General features: G+C 46.7%; 1 protein-coding gene across 2 annotated transcripts in view; it reads right to left on the reverse strand.

The window, feature by feature from the left end:
- LOC135253582 (solute carrier organic anion transporter family member 5A1) overlaps window positions 1–22,479 on the reverse strand; it is a 37,926-nt gene that overhangs the window by 15,120 nt on the left and 327 nt on the right. For both annotated transcript variants that reach the window (XM_064333046.1, XM_064333047.1), the window contains exon 2: window positions 20,552–22,147. In XM_064333046.1, coding sequence (XP_064189116.1) covers window positions 20,552–21,503 — 952 coding nt within the window. In that variant the 5' untranslated portion in view covers window positions 21,504–22,147. The remainder of the gene's footprint in view (window positions 1–20,551; window positions 22,148–22,479) is intronic.

The following is a 22,479-nucleotide window of genomic DNA, read 5'->3' on the forward strand; positions in this document are numbered from 1 at the left end:
AGCACGCCACACTGCGGCTTTGAGAAACGCTCGCTCGCAGCTCAGAGTTAACAGCTGCCTTTTACCGCTGAAGCGTTCTAGCTCTTTCCACCGCGCCGCCAATAAAATAAAAGAGGATTTTTAAAATGAAATGATAAAAGAGAGCCCTGTCACACTTCACTGCAGAATCGTAAAAACGAGTACGGTGAGCGTACAGGACGAACGGAGCGATGGCATCACGGAGCCGGTGAAGGGCTGGTGACATCACCGTCCATAACGAGGCCGGATAAGTCGATCACAGAGGGCCACTGAAGAGCTCCCCCAACACCAGCAGCTCGGGGGCTCTCTTCCTCTCTTCTGACTTTTATACCTCAGGTTAAGGCATCCCTTTCCTTTCATGCGCTAGCACGCTTAGCGGCAGCAGCAGTGGAGCTCGAGGAAATCCAGAGGGCACCTCCATATCGCCGTACGTTCAGAAGCACTTGGAAGTGCAATTTAACTAATCCTATTTTGCATCATTGTCATTTAACAACAGCAGCCTCCATATTTACCGCAACGGTGAGCACACATTCCCTCCTTGAGACAGGCAGCTTCTCCGGTGCAATACTGATTAGAGCGGAGCGAAAGGCCCTCTCTCTTTCTGCACAGCGGAACAATGCCGAGGCGAGGAGCCTCGATGGACGGCGGCGTTTCCCAACACCCCACATATCAATTAGGCCTTATCTCGGGCTTAATTAAATAACAAGGCCCAGGGGGGGAGGGAAGCTGGAGGAGGAGAGAAAATGGCCCCTCAAACGCTGCCGGCCGGCTGCAAATCCTCTTATCGCCCCCCCCCCCCCGGCACATCAGCCGCATGCCTCGTGTGACCCCCCCCCCCCCCCCCCGGCCCACTTCAAAAAGGAAGAACGCTTCCTGGGGACTTGTTCAGGCGCCCAGCGGGGGAGGGGCTTCCACAGCACTGCCCGTGACCGTGAGGGCTGCCACGGCTTGGCTGCAGGCCTGGGCCTGAGTCAGCCCGCCTGATGACCGAACCGTCCTCCTTCCCACACGCTGCTGTTTCACTGAACTCACGCCAGACGGACATGACAGAAAACCTCCCCTTCGCGGCTTCCTCAACCACAACCACACACAGAAAAAGCAGAAGTGTGTGGTCAGGAAAACCTCATTTTCTGATACTGTGATATGACTGCACTTTTTGACGGCACACAGGAGATTAGCAGTACACGGAGAGCTCAGAGAAGCAGGCAGCAATCTCCCTAACACTACTGCTTCACCCCTGATGGCACAACAGACGGACAGCTGCGGGGAGCTGAAGGACCAGCTGTGTGCGAGTGTATGTGTGTGTGTGAGTGTGCATGTGTGTGAGTGTGTGTGAGCATGTGCGAGAGAGAATGTGTCTGCTTGAGAGAGTGTGTGTGTGTTTGTGCATATGTGTGCATGTGTGTATGCGTGTGTGAGAGAGTGTGTATGTGTGTGTGAGAGAGTGTATATGTGCGTGTGACTGTGTGTGCGTGCGTATAAACATGAATATGTGTTGTTCACATTTTATCAGCAGTGCGTGTATGTATGAATGCAGATCTGTGGGCTAGTGTTGTGAGTCAGTGCTGTGCAGGTATGTGTGTGTGCGCCAGGTCAGTCTGTCAGGACTGAGTGTCCCAGGGTTTCTAAGGAGTGCCCACACAGCGATGGCGGTTCTGCGGAGCTCAACATACCTCAAGCCTGAACATTTGTAGCACGGCTCTCCCAGTCACCCTGCAAAACTTACCTAACCATCTGCTGCCACACCACTGCTCACACGCTAGCGTAGCCTCCTAAATCCAACAGTAATATAGCCTCATTTAAAAACTACTCCTGTCATCATATATCAACCCACTCTCAAGTAATAGTTCATTTTATTAGTTAAAAAAAACATAGGGGTCAAACCGGGAATGACGAACAGGAACAACAGTATGGGTCATAACTGCCACTTAGCCTATAATAAGCCCATTGCTCTCTTAGTCCAAACTGTTGAATTTCATTTGATTTATAAAAGTGCAGGCATTATAAATAGGCTCATTTAAGATTTAGGCTGAATCTCAGATGAGGTATTCTAAGAAAACCGTATAAAGGCCATGACACACAGCGCTGTATAACGTTGCCCAGTCTAATAAACGTTATTAATAGAGGCCTTGGCTTCAGAGCAGCGGGTTTATGAACCCTTTGGCCGCGCCGCTCGAGGGCCTCCAGACGCAGCCCTGCCCCCTCAGCGGAGGACAGGACGCACCGAGGTGAAGAATGTGCCGCCTGTGCAGCAGCGCGTCGCCACGCTCGGGCGCGGACGTCTGGCGCGGCCCCTTCACAGGCCCGATGAGTCACAGAACGGCCAGTCCGGCACGGCGCCCCCGCTCCGTCAGAAAGACGCCCCGCGCCTCCGGGCCGGGATAGGGTGCATCGGAGAGTGCACTGAGTTAGGGTGCATCTGAGAATGCACTGAGCTAGGCTGCATTGGAGAGTGCACTGAGTTAGGGTGCATCAGAGAGTGCATTGAGTAAGGCTGCATCTGAGAGTGCACTGAGCTAGGGTACATCTGAGAGTACACTGAGTTAGGGTACATCTGGGAATGCATTGAGTTAGGGCACATCTGAGAGTACAGTGAGTTAGGGTGCATCTGAGAGTGCACTGAGCTAGGGTGCATCTGAGAGTGCACATTGGGTACACTGATCTAAGGTACCTCGCAGATTGGTGGAGGAAAAGATAAAGGCTATGCCTATCCTGTTCCCTCCCCTAGTCCCAGTCCTCCTCTCTCTCTCTCTCTTCAGGCTGCTAATAAATTCAGACACCAGCCTCTAGGGGTGCCCTTCCCCCCACAAGGCTGGGACAGTGTGTATGAAATGTCAACACCAGGGGGTGATTGACATGTGCACACACAGTCCGGGACTCTCTGTGCAGCTGCCTGGCTGCGGCTGGAGAGGGTAATAGGCTAGCTCTCACTGAGGCACTAAACACAGTGAACCAATATATTATGAATATTCCAAGGAAAGACTAAAGAAGACAAAAATAAATAAATACATAAAAAGGTCATGTTCAATGAAAGCACTGTCAAACATATTAAGTATACGTTTTGACATTTGTAATGCAAAATAGCTCAATCATTCATTACACACAATCCTATCCTAAAATATTAGCAAGTAAAAAAGCCATAATATGTGTGGGTGCAGAACAGATTCTAGAACACTCTGTGGTTAACCCAGGGAAAATCTATATACCAGGGTATATTTGCTATGATTGCTTTCATTATTCTTGTCTGGTAACACAAAGCTTAAGAAAGAATTATGGACGGAATTCCATAACTATTTTCCAACCCTTGACCTGGTCCAGAATTTCAAAGAATTGGAGCAATACAGGTTCCATTACAACCTCATGTCAAATCAATCACTGAACATGCCTGTAAGCCTACAGCCAGACCAACAACCTTGACTGAATACAAAAAGAAACAATTCATAATAGCAATGCTAAAACAAAGAAATATGTGTTTTTCAGTTTCAATAAATGTGTCCTATACAGTAGTCATTTATGTGTAAGAGGGAAAGTACAGAAATCTGCTTCAAACAAATGAAGTTCTCTGAGTACAAAGAGCTCTGGGACTGCAGCGATATGGATAGAAAGCCACTAGGGCCTGTGGTTGGATCAATTCACGCATGTGACCTTGCGGGAGACAGAGCAAAAGACACAATGAAATGGGGGGAATGACTGCATTGTCATGGCAACTCGCTGACACAGCAGTGTCTTCTTACAAGTCCTAACCTTATATCTTTCCCAGAGAGCACCACGGACACTGACTGACACCAGAGCTCGCTTAACTCCATTTCTGTCAGTGGGAAGAGTAAATGGAAAGAGCTGGGTGAAACTAGCTGTATTTAACTTAAAAGGCTGCGTTCAGACCACAAATTGCCCTAGTTGTTACATTACATTACAGGCATTTAGCAGACGCTCTTATCCAGAGCGACTTACGCAACTTTTACATAGCATTTTACATTGTATCCATTTTATACAGCTGGATATATACTGAAGCAATTTCGGTTAAGTACCTTGCTCAAGGGTACAACGGCAGTGCCCTACCCGGGAATCGAACTCCGTCCTATTGTTCCCCTCATATGCGACACAGATCATGTTTTTTTGAAGTGTGAACAATAAAAACCACTGACAGCTAAAAAACACAATTGTTTGGTCCATATGCGGTTATTCCACTTGTGCACACCAGTCGGCTGGAGCATGCCCTTGACCAAAGCCATGACTGGTGCAGAAGGGCATTTCCTATCCAAGTACCAACAAAGTGACTTGCCATGCAACAGGTTAATGTGGTCATAATTCTGGAAATGAGCGTTAAGGTCTGCATTCTGAACACAGCTACAGAAAGCGTTAAGCTGGGAGCCACACACAGGTTGTCTTCTTTCTGGGAAAGTGCTAATTAACAACATTTTTCATGTGCTGTTCCCCCTCCCCTGAGATAGCCGTGAGCTCAAGGACGCAGTGAAGGGCAAACTGGAGAGTATCTTATAGGAGCCCATCACCAGCAGTGCAGAGAGCAGTGTTGCTAACACTTTCACTGTAGCCAGTTGCCGTAGTATTCACCTTAACTAGCTGATGTAATTGTTCAGGATAAGTCAACCCTTGCATAGGTAAAGAACACAAAACATACAATACAAAAAATTGATAATAAAACCTTTTGAAATGAAACACATGAATATGTAAGCCATTTAAAATGGTACACATTAGAAAAAAGGCAGCAGCCTGCTTGTGAAGAGTTTATCATTGAGAAGAGGAAGAAAACTGCTTCAAGAAAAGCTTGCTTGGAAAAGGCCTATGTGTTTGAATAACTGAAATTGCCCTACCACATAAATGCAATAGATGCAAACCTTTTTAGGGGGAGGCATGGATTGAAGTGCATGAGCATGAATAACGTCAATAGTCTAGACTTTCAACACTGAACAGACATATACTCTTCCACTGACAAGACCAACATTAAAATGACAAACCATGGAATTAAAGAAAAGGAAGGGATAACCAACAATATTGTCAGGGTCAGATTCGTAAACAACTGATTTCAATCAGAAACAGGGATCAATGAAGGGACCTGAAGCTTCCATGAACTAGCCTACTATTTTTAAAAAGCTGTAGGCTATTATTTTTAAAAAGACCAGGAAAGAGTGAATTGTAATGATCACGGTGAACCTGGATCACATCATGGACTAATACACCGATATACCGTATCAGGAAAAAGAAAATAAATTATATTGAAAAAGCGGAGAGACTGCATTAAAGAAAATACTTCAAAAGATGGACATGGTGGAAGTTAGAGTGACCCCTACCTATAGTCTGTCTGCAGACTGAATGGAAACCACAAATACCAACAAACACTGCAACCCTCTTGCAGTGGCATTTGACACCCCTGGTCTACAAAAAAGAATGTTCAGGTCAACTGAGAAAAAAAACATAACAAACAGACAGGAGAAAAGGAGAACAATAAATGAGGGTTATCCGCACAGAATATCCTGGCATAACCTTGCGAAACAGTGAGTGGGAAACCCAAAGTAGCGCCAAACAGAGAGCCGTGGGGAACACCGGCAAGTTTATTCACAGCAGCTACAGAGAAAGGATGGCAGAATTTAAACTTTTGAAGCAGCTGGCAGTCTGTAGTGCCTACAAACTGAAGCACAAGCAGGCCAGCAAAGCAGTGGGCTGTGTGCGTGCCAGTTCTGGGTCCCCTAGAGGCAGGTGGAGCTGGAGACTGTTATTCTGCAGAGTGGGCATTTGTGCCTGCCAGTTCCAGCTCCGCAGAGATCCATCACACCAAGACGGCCAAAGAACCTGCTCACTGCTCCACTTAGCAAACAGGCCCTCAACCAGCTCGCACAGAACCAGGGGCTATTTCAGTTAGAGTCACAACTAGACAGGGGAGCAGAGGCAATAGCACAGCCCCACTGCACATTCTCTGTCAGATACAAGACCCACAAGCTTCCTCTGAAGCAGAATACAGGCGTCCCAGTTCTGCCTGCTGTGTCCTCCTCCCGGCGACTGGACGTCAGCGGGCAGAGGAAATAAAAGAGACCCACGTGTATCTGAAGGGCAGTAGCTCAGAGTCAGCAGCATCCCCAGTGGCTCTCCTCTCAGCTCAGTGACTCTAACCAGGAGCAGAATTCTGCTTAATCACCACTTCCCATCAAAGACCGCTCACTCCACCGAGCACACAACATCCACACCCCTCCTGTCCTCATCCCAGAACATCAGTCTTCAGAGGAGGAAAAACTCGCTCAAGCTCTTTTACAATTGAAGTCAGAAGAGTCCAATCCCATTCATGTCTTTACAATGGAGCTCTACAGAATAACAGTCTCCACACTCTGATCTTTCACACACAAATAAACAGTTCCTCAGTGCCACAGATCACAATGAGTCTCTTTCATCAAAGAACCGACCAAAACAACTTTTCCCTGTGTTTATTCATCGGAACACCCATTCCTCACTTCTTGGCAAAGTGTTGACAAAATTCCAAACTCATGAATGCTTCCAGTGACACATTCCAGAGAGACTCAATTAGTCTAGTCCCAGCAAAGCATTAGGAACAAGGTAAATGGCAAAGGAAAGCTCTGGAATTCCAGGGTTGGATGTAGGGCTTAGTGAAAATTCTGTTTGCTCACTTGGCTCCAGCAGCTGGCATTTCAGATTCTGCCTCAGGTTTCTCAGGAAGCCTGTTTATTGGCTTAAGGCACTAAGAAATCAACAGGGCTTCTTGGTCTGCTGGGCCCCTGTGGCCCATGTGACACATTTCGGGGTCACGTGACAGCCAGCCCCGGGCTGGGAAAAGCTGTGCCTCTGGGATGCACATCAGGATTACAGTCACTTCTTATTCGTGTCATCTCTGTCCTCCAGAGCCCTGTGTTAAACAACCAGGAGGCTGGCAGCGTGTGCAGGTTCCCCTGCTCTCTGACCGTGGGGTCTGGCCCCGTGTCCTACGCGATTTAAGCAGCTCCCCCGGCGTAAACATGCCGAACCGCACAGCGCACCGCCGCTTCCACGCAGCGATAAAACAGAACAGGCCGAAGTGGTGCAGGGGCCAGAACTAGGACAAGCTCTTCAAACCTGGGCAGCAGTGTGGAGCATTGTTTACGCGCCCTTCCCTCCACTGCCCCCCCCCCCCCCCTTTTCAGAGCGCCTCTGCACACAAAGGAACTTTTCTCCGCGGTTTCTGGCTGCGTCAAAAAGAGGGACGGCCTTTCACAGTCGGACCGCGCAGCGAGGCCCAGTTAGGGTGTTTTTTTTTTGTTTTTTTTTGGGGGGGTGGGGTTTGGCAGGGTTGGGGGTGGTGTTAGTTTGTGCTGGGAGTTGTCATTGGACATCTCCCGCGGGCACCGACTGGCCTGGCTACAGGGTCACGTTTGTGCCCACGGTGCGGGCCATGGCATCCAGCCCGCAGCCCCCCCGCTGGCCCCGCTCCCGCTCGGCTTGTTTGGACTGCCCCCAGCTTTGGCCTGCTCACGGCCAGCCTTCAAGTACCGTCCACTCCAGACCTGGGTCAAATACGCTTTTGTTTTGGATTCAAATGCTTTTCTGTGCTCTATTGATCTTGCCTGGTGCAACTGAGCCTGCCAATATGACCAGAAGGCGGTGTTTGCACTTTTTGAGAGTGTCTCATTGGTTCCAATACACCAGACAATATCAGTAAAGCATAGAAAAGTATTTGAATCCCAAAAAAACTGGTATTTGACCCAGGTCTTGTCCACACAAAGGTGCACTGTGCACCAGTGCATAAATAAATTCTGCACCCAAAACAAAATGGCTGTACCTCAGGGTAATGAAGCATGTGCTCTTTCACTCAGGTACTATCACACATTTCTCCTTCCAAGCCAGTGCTGTGAGCACACTCAATATCACTATGGGCACATCATAGTGTGTAAAAAAAAAAGGTTAAAAATAACAATAGCTACCCTTATCCTCAACCAAGCCAAAAAACAGCAGAAGACAGGCCTAGGAAAACAACTTTATAAGACATGAGCGTCTCTGGTTGTGGCATAGCCTACATGTACACTGCACCATCAAATAACCACAAAGCAGACCAATGCTCTTACTTGGACATTTAATGGAGTAACCACTCTAGTTAGCCTAGATCTTAACTTTGAGAAGCAGGGAAGACCCAAACAATTCAACAGCATGAAACATTCATGAATCCTGCAGCTGCTCACAAAGTGAGGTCCCAAAGCTCATGAGTGAAAATCAAAAATGCAAAAAGAAATCACCGAATGGAAGTTGTTCTATTTTGAGAGCCTCTACAGAAAACACAGAATGCTAACCTACACAACTTTGAATTATACAGTGCTGCTTGTGTGCACCACACCTAGATATTCAACCATTTATTTTCACAATGTTACCAAGAACATAAAATATTAAATTTGAATATGATGAATACTTACGTGCACTTTTTCAACTGCAGAACGCCATGTCTTACATTCTTATTGAATTTAGGCTACTGCACATCTCGTGTAAACTATCGATGTAAACGTTCATGTGCCATAGTGATTGCATGCACAATTGAACATTTACATAAAGAGTTTGCATGAGATGCAAAAGTCCATCGAAACTCCATTTCTGTGATATTTCTAATGACTGTCCAACTCCAGTTTTGTGACTCTTCACCTCAAGCTTGGTCAATTTTCATTGTCCATAATAATTGTACAGCCTATTTAAAATACTTTTTGATTGGCATTTTGAGCCATTCCATTGGACAAGTCAAACATAAAAATGTTTCAATGGCCATAGAACTATAGCCAGGCAGGACGAAATGAAAAGTTTAACTGACATTCAGCAAGACGTTCAGCTACAATGCACGCAGGTCTGAATAAAATTACACTACAGCATGAGATTTCCAGATAGTGAAAATAGCGAAATACGTCGTGAAATAACCAAGAACGAACAAATACCACTTTAAAATACAAAACATAATAAATTAGTAGCTAATATAAAGTTCAACTAGGAGGATGCAGCTCACATTGCCCCTCACTTGGCTACAAAATTAAAACCAACCAATCACTCATGAGAAACGATCGGCTTTCGACCCAAACAATTTTTCACTACATAAACTGCTGGCCTGCATTTATAACTCAACCTTGACACCATCACTTTATCAACTGCAGGGATAGCATTTCACGGACAGAGATGAATTGCAATGTAATGACAGCAACGCAGCCGAGTTGGCTTTCCGGAAATTACCGTTGCAAATATTGGGGACGGGGAGGGAGGGCGGACAGCTAAAGCGACAGAGAGAAGGATTCGCCTGTCATCACCTTACGGCAGGCGCAGCAGGTCCTGCCTTCCATCACTGGTGAGCACAGGGAGGGCAAGGTGCCAAGCAGACTGGGCCTTCCATCCCAGTGTGGGTAAGGACCAGATAAGCCCAGACCCTGGGGTCCTCATCCCCTAAAAACACTCTTCACACACCCCTCCCGGAAGCCAGGAAGCACTGACCTCCGAGGTGTTGGGACAGGCCTGTCACTACGCATCATGGCGTCACTGCCCTAGGTCCATTAAAAAAATGCACTTACAGATAACGAGAGACCGCCAGTATGCTTTACTGGAGAAGCTGTTGGTCCGACGTTACGAAGAGCCAGCTAAAATCGTTATGCAACCTTTTAACCTCGTACACTTCAGATCTGCTGACCCACTCTTCATGCATTTATTTTTTTACTTCATGACTAATTGCTGCCCTGCCGGTGCTTTCTCCTGTCAGTATGGAGACATTCTGTGGCTGCCTAAGGGAGGAGCAGGGGACTATACAGTCACTGGGCAGTTGGCAATATGCAGTTCCTAACTGTCTGGCTGGGGCTGAGGGGTCACAGCCTGGATTGTAACACAGGCAGATTTACAGGCCCACGATTAAAGAGATAATTCTGGGACTGAGCCACCGCAGAGCAGCTCCCTCACAACATCCGATTTGTCCACTTCACTCAACAGAATGGAACGAGGAGTTTTATTTTTTAATTTGTTGTCCTGTGTTTATGTTGAAGGGTCCATGCAGAGAAAGGAGAGTGGAAGCAGTACTATCTGAACAGGAAGTCCACAGAAATATATAGCCTATATATATATATACATTACAGGCTAAAAGTATTAGGCCACCTGCAGTAAAAAAAAAAAATAAAAAAAAAATTAGTTAAAAATAAGAAACTTTAGGTAAAGTCGTCAGTTAATACATGCACATTTCATGAATAACAAACCAAAGTATACATTCTTTTCAATTTTAGTTTTACTTTAAAATAATCTTAGACACGACTTACCTCCTCCAAAGAATAGCCTCCTTTGGCTTTAATTACAATTAAATTAATTATGGAAAGTCTATCCAATTATTTTGCAAAGGAGGGAGGTGGAGAGGTAATTAAATCTTAACTACCTTAAGTTATTTTTTTTAAACCACAGGTAGCCAGGGTGAATTGTATATTTGCAGCCACATTTCAAATGGCACCAAACTGTGGAACGCGCAGCAGCAAGCTAGAACACAGCCTACCACACTTTACCTGCTGAAATTCTTCTTATTTAGCCTACTCGTTTCAGCACCGAAGCCTAAACATCAAACGGTAGCCTAAGTGGCGTCGTTCTGAGTGGCGCCTAACCTTGCCCGTCCGCCGAGGCGCAGGCGTCAGACGGAGCCTCCGGGTGGCAGAGCGGGGGCCCCGCGGGCGGGTGGGCCCCCTGTAAGATGCCCCGCGCGGCCGGCCCCATGTGACCGCCCGATCAAAGCGCCGCCCCGCTTGTTAGCGGGCTTAGCGCAGGAATGCCATTAAAAACACAGGGCCCGTGAAACATGCGCTAATCCCTTTGTGCCTTTCTCCCGCCGGCTAAACCGTCGGGGCCAGCGCCGGCCCGGCCACCCCCTCGCTCGTTTCGTAATCCCCGGCGTCGCCTCGTAGCGAAATTACTCGAGCCGCTCCTCGGGCTCGGTCGGCTCGGCTCTGGGCCGGCCAGCAGGAAGGGCTCAACGAGGAGGACGGACTGGCGAAAGCCAAATGACTCAAACGTCAGCTTCGCGCAATTTTGTCGTAAAATACAACGCAAACGTGAAAAACCAAAACGTGCATCAGCTATGAAGGGAAGTTTAATAGTAAATAAATCCTTAATTGCTTTAAGGGGCCCGCGAATAATGTGTACGGTTGGAACGTTTGGGTCACCACATACCGCACAGATGCTAAATTGCCCTATTTAGGTAAACTGCTACATTCTTCTAAACAGGCAGCTGGTCTGCGGGTCCCGGTGCAGCTGCCTCCCTGATGGGCCTTCGCTGATTAAAGATAGAGAGAGGAGCGGTCAATTATGAGAGGGGGCTCCATTCCCAGAAACGGACACAGCATGCCCCCTTCCACGTCTCCGTCAGTGAGACAGGAAACAACGCAGATTCATTGCTGATGGTATCTACCTCCAGTGCCTGAATAGCATGGTGGGAAATTAAATTCCTTAATTACGTTTGACCACTTGATGTTCACGCACTTCCTCTACCTTTCATTTGTTGTTCAGTTTGAGGGATAAAAAAAATGATAACGCCAACACTTAAAGTGAATCGCTGTGGGCGTTAAGCGTCAGAGACCACGTTGAAGTGTAACGGCGATCGGCAAAATAGCTGCAGACCTTTTGAAGAACAAAACTTGTGCAGCAGTCTCTGCCTCCTGCTCTTAGCAGGGGCTGGACTCGACGCTGGGTTGCACGTACTATAGAAATGCCTTTGCCGTGACCCAGTATTCCGGGCAAATGACAGATGATCCCCCGGTCTGGGACAAGAACGGGCTTCTAAAAGGGCCATCTGGGCTGTGTGTACAGTACTAATCTTCAGAGTGGCCGGGTGGTGCAGCTGCTGAAGTGGAGGGGGGGGGGGGAGGGTGCCTGGCTTTGTCTGCTTCTGGGCGCCGTGACAGTCCCCCCCAGCCTCGCACCTGCAGCTTTTCAGTCTTCCGCAATGGCGGGGCCGCAATCTGGAACAGGGTGCCGGGGAGCCGGCCTCTTCAGCCGCCGCCGGTCCGCAGGAAGAGGCCCCCATTCAACCGCGCATCCTGCCGCCGGCTTTCCAGCGCCCGCCTGCAAGGGCGGCCGGCGCGGCTGGGAGCATCGAGAGGGCCGCTTCCTCCACTGCTCAGCCCATTCCCTCTAAGCCCATTCCAGCCAATGCACTCCAGCTCCGTGCATCCAGAGACTCAGCACTACATACGTACTGCGCTTTGTCGCTTCACATTAGAACACTTCACATAGTAGCAGCAAATTAAATGCAGAAAACAACTGTGAGAATACATTTTCAGAAATACATAACGTTCTCAATTTTCCAACAGATAGGCTATATGTCAGGGATAAACCTAGAAAATGACCCTAGGTATTGTAGGCAGAAGGAAACAAGTACTTTATTCAGTGCAGTTTGGAAAATGCATGTGCATGTGTGTGTGTGTAATGCTTTCTTGATTTGGCTCTGTATGCCACACTTTTAAATTTGTAATGAAATAATTCACATGTGGTTAAAGTGCACATTCTCAGCTTTTATTTAAGACTATGCTAATACCCTTTGGTTTTACCAATTAGATACATAGTCCCCCCACTTCATGGCACCACAATGTTTGGGACATATTAATGTTATTTAAATGAAAGTAGTAATGTTTAGTACTTTTTACGAATATCCTTCGCATGCAATTAGTGCTTGAAGTCTGTGACCCATAGAATAAATGTCCAAAAAACTGTCCAAAAACTGCCTGTATATTTGTAGTCGTATTTTTTAAGTTTCACATAAATTAGACAAAATGCAACCTTGCCACTGCGAAATGAAAAATGACATCAAAACGAAATCAACATTGAGGCAGACGCTGACAAACCATTTTTTCTTAAAGGCATTGAAAGGTTGTGTTAGCCTTTAAACTACATCACACGGTGAAGTGAACAGTATAGTGGCACCTTCAGTGAAATCATTTGTTTGTCCAAATTTAGTCCTGCAACTTGGATATGAAAACGGACAGCTAGTCTATGCCGGAAACCACATTAAAGAGTAAATGTATATGAAATTACAAATCGAGGTCCAAATAATTGATCACATTTTTAAAAATCAATTTATATACAGTATAAATATATAATAAAGTATTTATATGTAATTAAAAAGTCAGTTGGCTGCAGTAGAAAGCCAAACATTAGCCAACATAGAAAAAATAGCATATTGCAGACCTCGTGGGCTAACTGTCAATCTCTCTTCTTTCTGCATTGTCTAGTTACCTTACTACAACAACTCACAAGCTACATCAGTATGAATGTGGGTTTATGTGATTTAACAGTACCCTTATTTCACAAATCCCCAATATCAGCATTACATTGTCAGGCAAGTAGCAAAGCAAGTAAGCTATTCAGCCTGCTAGCCGGAAAATTCGGCCTGCATCTCAGTCTAATATTAGCAACCAAACAAATTTGTGCTAGCTAACTATAGACATAGCTGTGAACCATAAATGAAAATCAATTGTGAATAATGGGGATCAAGGGACCTGCTCTCCGATGTACCGTTCAAAACACGGCGTCTACTAAAAGTGCTCGTGTCTGATGTCAGTGGTTTTTTTACACATGAAATTTCTGTAAGCATGAGCTTGCTGTGTGTCAGAAGAGAGATGGGCTTAGATTATAATCTTTTCACCATTTCACAATCCCCATTTAGGAAAGAAAACCATGAATAAAATATTCTCTTTCAGGCCTTTCATGTCAGTGAGCGAAGCAGAAGGCCAAGTTAAGCAAGAGATTTAGATAAGCCTCTGCTCTGTCCCTTCACACAGACTTCCCATGAAAAATGAATTGTTTACAAGAAGCATCTACTGCACACGCCCATTAGTGTGAACTGTGGCATTCGGCAGCTTTAACGCTAACCCTTCCAAACCGATAAACAAACCACAGGCCCATTCTGCAGAGTCGATATCGAGAGCAAGGATCCATACGCCATCATTAAGTGGTAAGCCTGGACGGTCAATTATATCTCAATATGTTAAATCCCAGGGTAAACCCGTGTGATTCGCTGGAATTGACAACGGCCAATGTTGTTTGTTAATCCCGGCAGACAGACACTAATTAGGTTTTATTCTGATCTAGCCTCATTACAGCAAAAAATGCTATATCTGACATCTGTGAGAACAGATCACTTAATGCAAATGCGCATAAAATAGTTACTTTGCCTTCACAACCATACACAGAGCAGGGGAAATTACACCAAAAAAATTGTCAAGCACTTTACCAGGTACGTTAACGTTTCACTGTACATTTCCAAAGAAAACATGGCGATTTCACAACTAATTAACCGAACTTCAATAGCTAGAATTGCTACAATGTGGTCACAACAAATTAAGTCCTCCAGAAGACCAGCAGCTGAGTTTGGAGGACGGAATGAGGGCAGCCACATGCAGGGAGGCAGCCATTAACAGACAGAGGGGGAGTTTGCTGAGGAGAGCCGGGCCTGCAATGCCTATGAAATGTTATGACCCAGCATTTCTGAGGCACTGGGACCGGCAGCAAAACAATGACTGAGAACCTAATAGAATATGGAATGCCCTTGCATGGTAGCCTAACTCATGGTTTTTCCGGATTTTTCCAGATTCTTTCATTTCTAACGATTTACATGCAAGGAATATCCAATATCCAGCTATCGCCTGATTCCTGTTCACTCTGAAGAAAAAAAATAATTGTGTGAGAGTGTGAGAAAAGGAAGTCGGTACATTTGTGTTTGCAGGCAACACATTGCGCCATACAACACAAATGTGTTGATGACACCAAAGGCATTCTGCTGTTATGCATCAGTGACAGCAGACGTATCACGCACTGCACCATAAGGACGATTCCTGCGCATCTGAGCCCTTCACACATTTTCTTCTCACAGTGTGAAAATGATTTATTGACGCTGTGCTTTTGTGTTCTCGCCCATGACTCAGGGAAGCAGAAAGGCTTGACCACAGCATATTACTCCCACCCCACCCCCCTCCCCGCACAACCCCCCATGCCAGCCGCCCACCCACATACACACACACACACATACACACACACACAAACACAAATTTCACATCAGAATAAAAGTAATAAAATTGCCACACAAATTAATTATCATTTCTGCTCTAATAACCTTCCCCCAAATAACCGACAGGGCGTGGGTGCGGCAGCTCGGTTATAAACAGCGTCAGGAGCTCAGCGGGAAAGAGTGGGGAAGGTTGCCTGCATCAGTGCATCTGTCCGCAGCTAAAGAAGGACCAACGTTCCAGCAGCTCGAGAAACGTGATCAGGCCGAGGGACGCGCGGCGGCAGGGCAGGGCGAAACATTAAACCTGCCGACAGGAAGCCGACGCCTCACCCGGCCCGCATGCGCCATCTTTCCGAGCGCCAGGCGGAGGGGGGGGGGAGGCGGGGGGTGGGGGGATCACAGAATCTGCCGGGCAGACAGAGCGGATGGGGTGGGGGTGGGGGTGGGGGAGCGAAGGCTGTTATAGTTCACATGGACCGTCACAGCGGGAGACAGTCTGCGTCAACCGCTGCCCGCGCGCACACACACACACACACACACACACACACACACACGAGTGCGCAGACAGACAAACAGAGCGGGAAAGTGGACTCATAGCAGCTGTTCGCTTTCTAAAATTAACAGGGCATAGGAGGGCAACCTGGGTTCGGACTGCCTCGCTTACAGGCACAAACACAAACGCCCAGCCAGAGCTAGGCAGGGCTCAGCGATGAGGAAATAGCCCTACACTTCCCAGATAAATCATGAGCAATACCAGGCACATGCAAGCCTGCAGACAACATAAGAAACAACTCCCGGGTGGCCTACTACAGTTTATGTGCAAACATAATCTGTACCTAGGACTACTCTAACACATCACACCACTAATAACAAACTAAGATACTGGAGGCAGCCAGAGTAAAGGCCGTTTGCGACCAAACCTACGGGTCTGAATCGCCAGGAGGATACTGGAGCTCTGCCTGTTGGCTAGCTTGCTAGCTTGTCTTTACTATCCCCATGGGGCAATTTGTTCGGCAGCATAGTACAGATAAATAACAATAAATATACCCACAACAGCAGCATAAAACATTAAAACTTTATAGGCCTGAATCCTTCCCTAAACTCTTGACTGTACAAATAGGTAATGTCTGTCAGGCAACACATAACAACACTACACACTCCTAGGTGTCCTCCGTGATGACAGAAATACAAATTTAGGCCTAAATCAATTCACAGGGGTATTAGGAAAGCACTGCATTTCTCCATAATGTTAATAACCTTCAATTCAGATTCTACAGGCTATTTTCATTGGGTGACATTACAAATAATAACTTCATGTACCAAAATTACCTATTATAAAAAAAACCACTTAAATTGTCAGCAATTAAAGGGAAGGTATAGTGACAGCACAGTTTGCATACCTCATGAATATACATGAGAAGTGTTCCTGTTCATTAGCAGCTCTGTTTGGTTCTCAGGGTACCTCAAAGGAAATTCCATTCGTTTTTTTCCAGGCAGTACCTGACCAGTCATTTGTGAAAGTCAGCATGTCAAGTCAAGTCAAGACAGGCTAACTGCTTTTTAACTGTCGGCAATCTGCAAACATGCACGCAGAAAATGTGAAAAAGGATCATGTAAAATGAATGAAAGGATGATGGATTTGCAGTGTCGTTCTGCACAAACAGGACTACGCCAGCTGCACAGACAACCTTGTTCCGTGGCAATTGCACCGAAAGAAGAAATGGGAAGACCCCCGGCCTCCATTCAGACCATACAGCTACTCCAGTCACACAGAGTACACTTCCCAGAACAAAACCCTCCTCTGTGTCTCCCTGTAAAAAAAACAAAGACAAAAACAAAAAGAGTATTTTTTTCTTCTTTACCTTTTCTTGGAAACAAGAAAAAAAGTTTGCCAGGTTGGCGAAATGTCAGCACAAAGCACACCTGTTCCCACGCTGCAGGCTCAACCCCTCCCCCACCGCCCCCCTAAAACAGACGCTCCTTTCCCATCGCTCCCCTCCTGTAAATCAGGGGTCTGAATACGGCAGCTGACCCCCCTCTGCACGGCCCCTTTCCTGAGGGGGGGCGGGGGGGGGGGGGGGGCTCAGAGGATGTGTGAAGACGCGCTCTCCCGCCATCCCGCCGTGCAGTCACCGCAACGGCCCGTCGGGTCCTACAGCGCTGGACCTGGCAACCCGGTCTGCGCTGCAACTAGCCGTCCAATCACGGACCAGAGCCTCCCGTCAGCCTTTCCCAGCAGCATGCCTGAAAGAGCGCGCTTGTATAGATTACGCCGGTTGAGAGGGCCATAAATTTACTTAATGCGCTCCTTTTTTTTTTTTTACACCCCAGGTTTTAGGCAGCCGAAATGGCGGAGGGCCGAAACGCTCGGGGGACCCGTCGGCAGAACGCTGGACGCGCGCGGCGGGGCTCGTGCGTAACCAGCGGCTGAGTAAGACCCGGCTGCAGACAAAACAAGCGCTCAGGGGCAATGTCACGATGAGCAGCGCTGTGGCTGCTCTTCACAGTGGTGACCTCTGTGTCCTGGACAGAAAACAGGCTCGTCTTCCCCCCGCCCCATTCTGAAGTCAGTATCGACAAGCCTTTTGTTTTAAAAAAACAAGCGCGATCCTTCATTAAACGGATTATGGTTTGACGCTGGCGACACAAAAAAACACTGCAAGGTCAACGGGCCGCTGGCCGTTCTGCACTCTCACCGTTTTGGCGGCTGAGTTTGACGTCGCCTCGGCAACTCGAGCCGTGCCGGGCGGACTCGAAAGACGCAGTGCCGCTGTCACACATCATCTGCAGCGGCTCTCGGTTCGGACACACATCCGGTTCATTCTCCGTTTGAAACGGGACCGTGCGGCTGATCTGAGGACACCATTTCCGTTGCAGGCTTTTTTTTCTCAGAATTATTCAAATAATATTAAAGTCATTTTATTCCTAGAACCCAGGCTAATTGGCCTGCGCGTTCGACGGCTCTTTCCAAACGAGACGGCGTGAATGTCACACACAGCACCTTCAGTTAGCTGCCGAACCACATTGTCACTGAACGTGTACCCACACGCACAGACAGTGTGCTAAACTGCACAAGCGAAGAACTGTCTCTTCATAATTATAAGCCAGACAGCCATTTGATTTGTTTAATACAATAAGCAACTGCATGGTTGGTGATTCCACCGCACTGGGCAGAAATGACTGAAACATGCCGACATCGACATATGTTAATGACCCACCTCATTGCCATGAAGGACAGCACAAGCAATGTTCAAAAAGCGAGAACTCAAAAGCAATAAGACTGCCCCCCAGTTTGCCTAGAGAGCCCAGTGGTTCAGCCAGGGCTAAGATTTATGGGGGATGTAGTGTAGCGTCTGACAATTTGGACACACTCCTGACTGCACACTGACCCCCCCCACTTTCCCCCAGGGCCACTCCTCCCCCCAAAGACTCTCTGACTGGCCAGAGGCGTTCCCATGCAGGCCTGGTCCAATCAGAGGGGGCTTCATGGCTGAGTCAATAGGGGGCAGATCCAATAACCTCAGCAGGCAGCTGTCACGGGTCATAAATACGATCCGTTTTACTACCTCCTGCATTTTCTCCATGGGTGTGCTCAAATAAACACTGGCTGTGGAACACATGTTTTTATTTTTTACGAAAAAGGACAAAAAATTAGAATTTTAAATGTTGTACCACTAATAATTAAAATTCATCTATAGTAGCGCATGTATAATGTATAATAGTAATTAATAATAATGATAATATTATTTATTGATTGCATTAGTTTTATATAAGAACAGGCTGCATATTTTCTTAGCCTGTGCTCTCACCCAGGGTAACTTAGAGCATGTCAGTTTAAACATTCAAGTATTATTTACAGACGCAATTAAAGTTAAATACCTTGCCCAGGGGTAAAATAAGCATTTCCCCACCTGGGATTCCAACCTTAAACCCTCCGGTTAAAACCTCTGCTCCCAAACCACAACCACTGCCACTGATAATGAGTTCAAAACTCTACTAATGTAAGACTACCTTAGTTACGTTCTGTGGAACTATGCAAAACTGTTTCATTTCATTAAAAAAAAAAAAACCTTATCACTACTTCCACATTTTCATCATTTTCACACCAAGCTGAAGTTCGTCAAAGGCACGACAGCATTATTTTTCACGGACAGGAACATAAATCCACGCCATAATAGAAGACAGCTTATTTCCGAGCGGCCATATTGGAATGAGCGCTGCCCGAGACTGCCCCTCTTTAATCCTCCCGGCCGAACCGCACCGAGAGGCAGGACCATTCATCACTCCGGCTCAGCCCTCCCTCCCTCCCTCCCTCCCTCAGGCTCCCGCTCCTTAGCCAAGGACAAACTCTACCGCTCTGTCGTAAGACCATAGCGCTCTTAGCCACAGTCCAGAGGGAGAGTAATCCCGTGGAACTGAGCTGGGGTGGGGGTTTTTTTTGGGGGGGGGGGGGGGGGGCTGCAGAGGCACACAAATGCCCTTCGGCTGGGGCCGGTCTCTTGCACAATGATTACCTAAATCGGCCGAGCAGCCAGCGAATGACCTCTGGATGTGCTGCATCAGCTCGACGGGGGCGGAAAACTGCACACCGCGTTTAATTGCCGCTAATACGCTGGCAAGGCCTGCCGTCCCAAGAGGGTACGGCCCGCGCGCCCTTCAGTCCCGTGCTCTGCACCCCAACGAACAGCGGGTCAGACCCAGAGAAACGGGAATGAAAATCACATCCACTGTGAGCCCGTCCTTTTACAGAGGAAATGAAAAATCAAGATCAATGAAAGTACCCGATCGAGAGAAACCGTTGCGTATAACCCAAGAATACCATTCCGGGCAATCAGTATGATCTAGGCCTACTTTTTTCTTTTGCTCCCATTCAAAATGTACTGCTGTATTTGTAGCCTTGTTCCATCATCACTGCAGCATTCCCCCAAAATTCAGAACCCATGCTGCCAGTCAGTAGCTGAGCTGAGCTGAGCTAAGCTAAGCTGCACAGTTACAGCACTGGAAGAGTGCACTTCATGCACAGCTGCCACTAAAGGCAAACTAAAGAGCCCAGCTGGCCTGAGGATTGAATCTTAGGTGATAAGACAAGGCAAATTTAAAGAGACATGATGATAAGGTTAGTGTGGGTCCCAGTCCATCCTAAATGGAAAAAATGAAAAAAGGGGCCAAGAACAAGCTATTCCACATGCAAAACAAATTGTACTTATGAAGATATTTTGGTTAAATAGAAAAATTACATCCCCTTTCTAAATCACCAAGTGATCATTTCCAAAAGTCAGGGCTCACCCACCAAAAAAAAAAAGCATTTGACATACTTGCTGCATTGTCAATTTGAAAACAGGACTTTGCTGACGAAAACACTTGCTCATCAAATCCACACACAAAATTCAATAGCCAATGTTCCAACACAGCATTTGCTGTACCCTTCACCCTACCAACCCCCACCTCCTCCCGCCTGCTTGACCTCAACGTAAAACAGTACTTCTTTTTAATTTAGCGCAAAAAAGAAGCATGCAAGAAAATGAAAACACAAAGGTTCCTTACCAAGGTACAATGACGCGTTCTCTTTTTTGACGTTGTCATCCAGGTAGGTTGGTCCGAGCGTATAGATGGGGGTGGACCCCATCCCAACTAGGATCTGGGCACAGATGAACAGTGCCACATACACCGAGTGCTCGTTGCCCTCCTGGTCTCTGGGGCAGGAGGACACATATGGGGTATCCCGGCTCCCATTGCCATTCATACACAGGCCCTCGTTGCCCGTGGAGGAGTTGACCTCTTGAATTTGGTAAGGAGGGGAAATGAAATGAGGTAAGGAGAACAGGGCCGCTCCCACAGCGATGAAGACCCCGCCAACTGCCAACCACCGTGGCCTCTGTCCGCGACCCCCAAAATAGCTGATGAAGACCACCACCAGAAGGCTGCCAATGTCAAAGCAGCTGACCAGCAGTCCTGACTCAGAGCTCCTGAGACTATATCTCTTCTCTATGGTGGTGATGACACTGCTCAAGTAGCCAGACACCATCAGTGACTGAATGAAAGTCAAGTAGCACATACAAAATAAAAAACAGCGAGAGTCAGCGAGGATCACTCGAATGTACTTCCTAGCAGGAAAGTGGATGAATTTTGAAAGGGAAAAGCCTATTTTTTTGCTCTTAGCATTGTTAACATCTGTCCTCACGGAGCTGCTCAGCCCAACCATGCTGGACATGGAGGGTGAGAAGTCAGTCCTTGTTGGAGAATCTTGCTGGCTTAAGTCAATTTTCGGTGGAAGATCACTGAGCATAGAGCTCCGCTCAGCATTTAAGGTTGTTTGTGTTGTGTTGACCAATCTTGGTTCCAAAGTCTCACTGCCCAACTGACAAGAACCATTAAGGATTGGTAAACTTTTAGATTTGAAATAATTCCCGGGCTCCTCATACTGACTTTGGAACTCATGTACTTCAAGGGATTCTGATAAGTCACTCCCAGTTTCCTCACTACCAGGTGAAGCCATTGTAAAACTGGTATAAGTCTTAAAATGTATATTTCTAGCCACTAAACACAGACTGAATGGTTACAGCCACATAAGCATACACTGTATCAAGGCTGAAAGCTAAAATGACTAAACAGCCTAAACAGCCCTGTTAGAGGATGGAACGAAAAGGTGTGGGCCACTATGGCTACGAACATGATTTATCTGCATTGCTGTTTGCAGCGAAGCCTTTTTTTATTTTACAGACTGATCCTCTGCGTTTCATCTGATGAGAAGGCTGGATCTTTGTTTATTCTTCTTCGCAATACAATAGATAACAACACAAAGGCCAATACGTAACGACGTTCTTTTCTATAGTTATTGCCGACATAAAAAACAGTAGCCCCATGTCTATGTTTGAATAATCCATACCTTAAATAGCCTATACATTTTTGTTTTCCGACAATAGGCTAACGATAAAAACGCAAAATAACACAGCTTGTGTGTTATCGAGCAGTCACATCCATCACATTTTCGCAGATATCTTCCTGACAAATGATTAAGCGAATCATCCTTTTGCTTGTCTGCCGTTTTCCGATGGTGATCGATTTGATAGCTCTTTGTTACTTGTCACCGCATGAAGTCCTCACTGTAGCTTGATTCTGTCCCAACAGCAACGCCGAATCCTGACCCAGGGATGTAACAATGAGAAGACAATTAAACGCGTTTCTACAACAAAACACATGTCAGTGTGGCATGCCATGTAGCTAGATTCATTCGAATTATCATTCACCTGAATTTGCCTTTAATCTTTTTTTTTTTTTTTTTTTGCTATTTCGAAATGTCAGTGATTTAAACGCAAGCGTTAGCAAGATATCCAATGTGACCAGCCGATGCCAGCCTTATTCCATGGCTAGGTGATTCGCCAATTCTGTTTGATTTCTTTTAAATCACATTTGCCAACTAAAATATTGAGCAGCTCACTTAGAATAGCACTACTTAGCCATAACACCATTAT

This window comes from Anguilla rostrata, chromosome 4, assembly GCF_018555375.3.
Source record: "Anguilla rostrata isolate EN2019 chromosome 4, ASM1855537v3, whole genome shotgun sequence".
NCBI lineage: Eukaryota > Metazoa > Chordata > Actinopteri > Anguilliformes > Anguillidae > Anguilla > Anguilla rostrata.